General features: G+C 34.3%; 1 protein-coding gene across 1 annotated transcript in view; it reads left to right on the top strand.

Moving 5' to 3' along the window:
* MTDH (metadherin) overlaps window positions 1-7,981 on the top strand; it is a 34,338-nt gene extending 26,357 nt beyond the window's left edge. Inside the window, exons 12-13 of the mRNA XM_048286543.1 lie at window positions 3,363-3,519; window positions 5,135-7,981. Of these exons, the coding sequence (XP_048142500.1) occupies window positions 3,363-3,519; window positions 5,135-5,205 (228 nt within the window). The 3' untranslated portion in view covers window positions 5,206-7,981. The remainder of the gene's footprint in view (window positions 1-3,362; window positions 3,520-5,134) is intronic.
* Window positions 7,982-8,053: the final 72 nt, after the last annotated feature.

Genomic DNA, 8,053 nt, shown 5'->3' on the forward strand with positions numbered 1-8,053 from the left:
CTCACAGTTGAAACATATTCTACAAATTCTCTTTCAGTCTTTCTCCAAATAGCAGCTTTCTTAGGTACTGCTACCCTACAATGCATCACATTCTAGGAAGGTGTAGAATATTTAGTATTTCTAGTGGCTTTGATTTTTGTTTTTTATTTCCGTGAAGAGTGAACAATACTAGTGACACAGCAATTTGGTACCAGAGAGTATATGTCAGAATACTGAGTTTTAATTTTTAATTGCTGAGCATTAGTTTCATAAAAATACTGAGGTATTAAGAGTCAAATGAAAGCATTAGAATGAAATCTTTCACAAGAGGCTGCAGGTTGCCAAATAAAAAGTACAGAAGTGTGTTGGGAATGTCTTGAAAAGCTCATTCAGACATACTTAAGACTTGCTTTAAATGCCCTACATCAAAGTAGAGCTTTACTACAGGTTTTGCTTATAACTGATTAGTTTAGATCAGTTCAGCCTTTAATCAAAGTTGGCAACAGCTGCCCGTTCTATCTGACTAGTGTATTGGTGGTTTTTGTGGTGGTTTTTTTGAAGCTGTATTTGAAAAGACATCTGCCTGTGTATGCAAGTGGCTTTATTCCTGGCAGTGTGAGGTTTTCTTAAAAAACTTAAAAGCAAATATGTTGTTTTATTTTAGAGGCTTTAGTTGAATATGTGTAGACAGAAAACTTGGATTGTGACATCAAGGTGGGGGTTTTTTGACTTCTAGAAAAAGGTGTAATGGTGCGTCCTAGAAGACTATAGCTTTTGCTGTTCGGAAATGTAAATTGATTTGAAAAATATTTGCAGTTAAATTTTTTTTTTCCCTCACAAGTTGCCAGCACTGCCAAAATACAAGCTCAGTTTCAGTAGAATTTGCTCAGTGCTTTACTGTTTATAGTCATACTCAACTTCCTAGGTGATTTGATGGCATCAGCATCTTATGTAGACCTACACTGCACCATTTTTGAGGGGCTTGAGGGTTTCTGTTACTCTTGAATCTTAAATTCAGTCTGTTTGTATATGTGTCTATGTATAGCTGTGTAAGTGGTAACACACTTGTTTCTTGGTGAAACAAGACATATTCTGTTTTAAACTTGGTGTGGGGGCAAAGGGCAAACAAAACTATTACTAACATTCTCTGGAACTGGAGTTGATAAAGGACAACTTGTGAATTGTTGTATCTGGCAGTGCAGATGGTCTGTCAGTCTTTATCAAATCTCCTTGACAACAGATTTGGCTTCATTGTAATTTCACGCATGCAAAGATGCCTTCCAATATTGTTTGACTTGGCTGTTTTAAAAAGTTTTAGAAACAGTCTGTGACTGATGTGTGAAATGGATGACTTGAGTTTCCAAGACAGGTAATCTAGTCTTAAGCAAATGCTCCAAAACATGAGAATGAAGTATAGGGAAAAATAAACTGAGTACGAACAAGTTATTATCAGTATATCCTCATAAATATCAGAAACAGCTCTAACCTTGTGTTTCACGTCACACTATCTGGTGATGATGTCTGCTACACATTGGCCTGCATTGAAACCTTTTGCATGTTATCAGCAGGCACGAGTTTTAAATGAAGAGAGATACTTGGAAAGAGAGGTAACAGTTTAACAAGTCACTACTTCATTACTGAATCATGGAATTATGTATATAACTTTATATTATGAAATAGGCTGTATTCATTGTTCCAGGCCTCCTTTCTGAATGAATTTGTTAGCAGAGAATATCCTAGCAAAGCGTAGTACCCAATTTTTAGTGTTTGACATCACTACCTGCTTTCCTGTATCCAAAATTTAGACAGAAGTATTTGGAAAAATGTCCAGATAGTGCTGTATGTATTTGTATCGTTACATTTGCAGTAATAGTGCATGCTGTAACGTGCAAGCTGCAACATGTTTCTTAGTGAACCTGAGACAGCTGACCTGTTAAAATCTTAATTGAGTTGCTTTACCTGCTGGTGAAGTGTGACTGTCCTAACAAATCTATGATACCAATAGTTAACCTGAATTGATTACCTTGCACTAGAAGCGTTATGTCCTCCTTTTATTTTAGAAATCACGTTTCAGTTTGCCAGTTTCACTTACCTATGTAGCTGATGATTGCTAACTATTAGACAACACTGGAATCAGCTAAGCTTGGAATTCCTGTAAGATGGGAGTTCATTTTATCAGCATGGTTGATGTATAAAAAAATATTTGAGATTACTGATTTTTCAGTAGATTGAGAGAAATAACTGCAATTATAGATACTAAACTTGTTTCAGTTGATGTGTAAGGGCACAGCAAACTATTCATGAAAGGTTAGAGAACTGCTGTCCTTTAAATTCATGTGTTGGGTTTTTTCAATTAAAGCTGTTTAATTTCTTTCTTAGTATGATATGATTAAAGAAGAAATTTGTATCTTTTTGCTCTCTTGAATGTTCTGACTGAATTTTTGAGATGCTTACATTATAGTGATGGAAGCAGTACAAACTGGTGACTGTTGTACATCTGTATCCAGGGATGTAGACTTCACTATCTGGTTTTCATAGTTCCAGGTTCTTGACTGTTGTGACACAACTGCAGCTATGATTTCTTAATAACATCTTTAAGTTTGGGGTTTATTGCTTGGCTGAGACACTGTGGTCTAATGCATTCATTTTTGAAGCCTTTTGTCATTTGGTGACTTGCTGCGGGATCTTAAGGTTTTTATGTTCTAACTTCCCTATTGGAATGTCAAAATGGTTTGTTTTCTGTTTTGCTGTAATTTTAATTACAGTAAGTGCTACTCACCAGCATCTCTATTGTGGGAACCTTCAAAATTGACTAGATAATTGAAAAATACTGCAAGTACCTTTTTACTTGGCAGTTATTTCTGCAGTAATTTCCATTGAAATACTTGCTGACTGCTCTCGCCAATATTTGTTGTTCTACTATAAGCAGAGTGTTTTGAGCAGTTTCTAGGAATGACTGGAGATGCTTTTTGTTTGATTTGTTTGGATTTTGAGTTATCTGTTTGGTCCTGTGTAACTTGCCTGCTTGCCTTGCAACCAAATGCATATGTGTCACTGTTTTACATCTCTGTTGAATACTCTAGAATCTTTTTAGGGTCTTGGTGATTTATAGAGCCGTTTCTTTGCATGTGCTGTATTTTAAGAATTAATTTGTGTCATTTATCTTTGCTTGTATGCAATTAAAAATTTTGGCACTAGATGGCAGTCATAGTATTACAGGCTCAGTTTAAAATTTTTAAGGATTTTAATATTGGTTCAATTTTTTAATGCCGTCTTCTCAGCAGCTGCTAAGTATATTGCCAAAATAACACCATATAAGAGTTTTTACTTTTGTATTACTTAACAAAACTTTTGGAAACTTTTTTTTTTTGTTTCTCAAATAGTCTGAGGAGGCTCCTTCGCTTGCTGTTTCCACTGAGCCATCTGTAATTGTATCAGAAAGCAATTCTGACAAGATTGCTTCCCAAGTGCCACAGATGCTGCAAGAGACAGATGTTTCTAGTCCCAATATTAAGCAAAACAGTGTGCCTCCTCCACAGAGTAAGTATCTCTCAGTACAGTTTTATTTCTGTGAATTCAGGATGTACTTTTTCCCCATAGAGCATAGTCAGAATGCTTTGCCCTGGGGTTTGAGTTTGAAGTGCTATATCAGATACTTCTCTTACTTATACATCTTGCCATATTTTTAACTTCCTTAAAGTTAAAAGCACCTTGATATATTTATTTTCATTGTGAGGAAAAATTGGCTTCATATGCTTGGATCACTGAAAATGTCTGTTGGGCTTGTCCAGTCCTTAACAGACATTTGAATGTACTCATCACCATTGGGACTGGAGTTCCATGCTGTGACTAAGGAGTTCTGCCAACATTGTTTCAAAGGGCTGCTTGCAAGTCTTCAGTGGAGAACAGATGGTTACTGACATTGCAGTTGACAGAATATTTAGCTACCAGAAGTTTGGGAAAAAATACAAAAAATTCTATTTTCAGCCCACTGAGGTCTTTTGATTTCTCAATTTAGCTCATTAGCATCTTTTTCCATATGCTTCCATGTAATCATAGAGGAAAACAGTTGCTTATTTAGGAGTAGAAAGGTATTGGGTGATGGACTCCTTTTTGTATTCTGCCAGCACATAGATCAGGCTTAACTGCTGCAGGTATATTGTTTTTTGAAAATATGCTGTGCCCAAAAACATCAAATGTACCCTCTGTTGCACTTGACAAAAGTGTTTGTACTCACAAGCATTTGAGTACTTGCAAAAGTACTCACACAGTAAAACAGGAAATTTAGAAGGGAAGTCAGGATATGAAAGACATTGCTTGAAAAAAAAAAAAGTTGTTTTAGTTCAGATTCTTTAACAAAATTAATAAATACTGACAATCTGTAATAAGCTGCTGGCTAAGTGTTGAAGTACTAAATGAGTTTTTAATGACTGCAGAAGAAACATGATGACTTTATAAAGTCTCATTCAGCTGCATTAATTGGCTTCTTGGTTTTGAATACATGAAACAATGGAATCTTTCAAGGCAATGCATCAACTTACGACTTTTTGTTCTGGTTCTAAAATATGAAATCTTTTGTGATTGATTCATGCCTCAGCAATTGAAAGAACATCTCTTAGGTTCAGTATATACAATACTTTGCGTGTTCTATCACTTCGGGCAGCCAGCCTGTTTTAAGGCAGTCTGTTTTATTAAGAACATAGTGCTTCTGTATTGGATTATGGATTCCATGTAACCACATCTTTACATAGTTCATTACTTTTAAAAATATTCTTCTGACATGTCACGTATGTAGTGGTTAATAACTGTAATCTGGTAAAAGTGAGCATTTAATGTCAATTGTGTATGTGTACATTTTTTCTAGTAGGCCAGAAAATAACAATGACTCTAGAATAAATAGTAACATTTGCAAAATGAATGACCTTTGATGTGTATCACTCTGTGTTTGTGGGGTGAAAAAGTAGGATGAAATTGGCAAGTGTTGGTTTTAGAGGCATTTCAAATTAAATTATTTGGGAGAAGCAGGTGAATAGAACTTCTCCTTGATTATTCTGAATCACTTCGTAATAATACAGCGTGTATTATCCAGGATTTTTAAAGTAAATTCTGTGTAAATGTTCTCAGTCCTAACACTATAATTATTTTTGGTTTTTAGCAAAGTCTGAAGAAAGCTGGGAATCCCCCAAACAAGTTAAAAAGAAGAAAAAAGCAAGAAGGGAAACGTGAATTTCCTGAGATGGACATGTGTTGCTGAATATTGTCATGAAGATTATGCTGTTTATGCAATAATTTGTGAACATGTACAGAATTTTATATAAATTTCAAACAATTTTTAAAAACAGAACTGCTGTGAACACAAACATCTTTAAAAAGGAATCAAATGAAAGTAACTTTATGATATAGCAAACTGAACATGCTACATTTGAAAGACATTCTGAAGAGTCTGTTTTTCCAACTTTTGGAGAGAGATCTTAATTTAAAAAAAACTGGTTTTACAACACAGTGCCCTGTTTACAACAGATTATACTCTCATCTACAGCTGCAGATAAAAGATTAATTTCAAGGAAGGGTTTTCTGTAAAAATAATCATCTGTACAATAGTGGGTGTTTCTTGCCTCTCTTATGAGTGATGCATTAGAAGCACAGAATGTCAACCATTTGAATTTGTTTCATGCCTAAATCAAAGTGCTTTGATTAAATACATAATCTGCCATATCTTTACAGTAAATTGGTTAGCAAATCTGCTAGCTATTGCAGGAATCACAAGTGCAAATCATTAACCATTTGTACAGTCAGACCTTCACGGTTTATTATATGAAGTTAACACAATAAAACTGCTTTGGGTTAAAAGTTTGAGAATGTGATTTGAGACTTGAGTATGGTTCATGAAGTTATTTTTTATAATGTCTATTACCTTACTTGAATTATTGAAGATAACAGTATATTTTTAAGAATGCAGTAATGTGCATAAAATTGGTTTGCTTCTTCATTCCCTACGGTTCTTGGTTGATTCAGAATCCTATCTAAAACCTGTATTCTTTCAACTTCTAAACTCATGGAATGAACTAAAATTAAACATTTCCTTCCCCTAACACTTGTTAACTTGCCATACCCAATTCTGTTGTCTGTATTACTAAAACTCTGAACAAAGCAAAGTGATTTTTTCACTCATAAATTATTTGGATTTCAGAGATATGTTGGAGAACTGGAGTAGCTTCAGACAGCTTTAATTGACATTGTCAAAAACAGTTATCAGGAACACATTTTTTTACTGCCTTAACCTGTAGTATGTCGAATGTGTCTAGACTTCTGGACAGGAGTTAGTGTTTTTATATTAAAAAAAAAAAATTATGCAAGTAAAGCAGTTGTAAAATAAAGACCATTTCCCACTTGAAACTGTTAATTGAAATGGCATTGAAGATGTGTTGTCATTTTCAGGCACTGTAATGACGTGGTATTGAACTGGAGATGTGTTTGTGTCTGTAAGGTACATGCTCAGCCATGTACACTGTAAATAGCCTTTATGAAAATTGGTTTGATAAGGATGGTAATTAACATCACCTGGTAAGTTCAGTTAAAGAGTCAGGATTCTTTTCAAATGATTGACTTCCAGTTTTGTGGCACAAACAGAATTGTTAACAGCTATAACCCGTGGTACTCATCAACAATCATGCTCTTACTGTACTCAACTGCAGTTGGACACTATTGCAAAGCAAGAGCAGATAATGCAGCAAGCTGGGTTTAATTGTACTGAAAATGCACCTGCTAATGGAGAGCTTTCCTAATAAATGGATACTAACTTGCACGGGTATTAACTCCTGTATATCAGGAATGTGACACTCTAAATTGATTTGTTAAAATAAATTGAGCATATTGACAGTATTGATTTATTTACTGGGAGGGAGTAATGTTTCAGAGTGATATTTGTCATGATTCATGTAAAATAAATTTAGAACTGAACTACAGCTTTTCAATGAGTATCTGGAGGTAAACATGGAAAATAGGATATTATGAAATCATGCAGAGTCCTTTGCATGTAAATAATATTATAATTTTACTTGTCTTCATAGTAAAGGTTGAAAAATAACCTTTGAATTCAGGTTTTTAATGTATGTCCGAAATCTGTTTTCAACCTGTGTGTTATGCTAAGAGCCTCTTCATAGAAAATACAAAGATTTTATGTAATGAAAGAGACTGCCCCCAAGGACTTTCACTGCATAAATTCTTTTTTTTTTCTCTTAAAAATGAAATTGGTGATATTTCTGGGTTAGTCAAATAGCTTGTCATTCTGGAAAAAGAAACAAACTAGCTAAAACATAGGAACCCTGCTAACTAACTGCTACTGGGAAGCAGGGTCATATTAAATACATAGCCTTCCTTTCAAAATGTTGTTACCTATTTAGCAGCACCTCTTACTGTTTTCTTCATGTGCAGTTTCAATGTCTTAGAAAGCAAAACTTGCTTTATTTGACATTCATTAAAGAGGTAGTAACTATATCATATTGTCTATAAATAGAAACTTGGTTATCTATGTACTGTCATGTTTCTATGATTCAAGCAGTGGTTAGTCTTAATGATACACTGAATCCAGGCTTTGGTACTTGGATAGAGCAAAAAACACCATTTAAAGAAACTTAAGTCATTTTTTTTCTTTTTTCTTTGGGTTTTTTTTCTGTTGTTGTTGAATGCATGGAATGGTTTCATAAATCCAATATGTTGTTTTTTTCTAAATACTCTGGAATTATTTGTATGTGTAATTTAAACTTGTGATGATGTGTAATTGGATAGTCATGGCATATTTTTATTTCTTTTGTGGGGAGGGAAAGGTGTACAGAATTCATGTGTGCTTGTTACAAAGGTAACTGTGCATTGGTTTGGAGGGGGGTGAAAACTGTATTTCTGATGCCCTTTTAAAAGTCTAAAGAAAAAAGTGCAAGTGAAGAGCACTACCTTTAATATTTACTAAGAAAGAATGTACATATTAAAAGCATTTCAAAATTTATAGAAATATTGCTAGTACTGTTGTGTTATAACTGAATTGTATCTCATTTGAAACTGCCCTATTAATAGTTCC

Source organism: Corvus hawaiiensis, chromosome 26 (assembly GCF_020740725.1).
Source record: "Corvus hawaiiensis isolate bCorHaw1 chromosome 26, bCorHaw1.pri.cur, whole genome shotgun sequence".
In the NCBI taxonomy this organism is placed as follows: domain Eukaryota; kingdom Metazoa; phylum Chordata; class Aves; order Passeriformes; family Corvidae; genus Corvus; species Corvus hawaiiensis.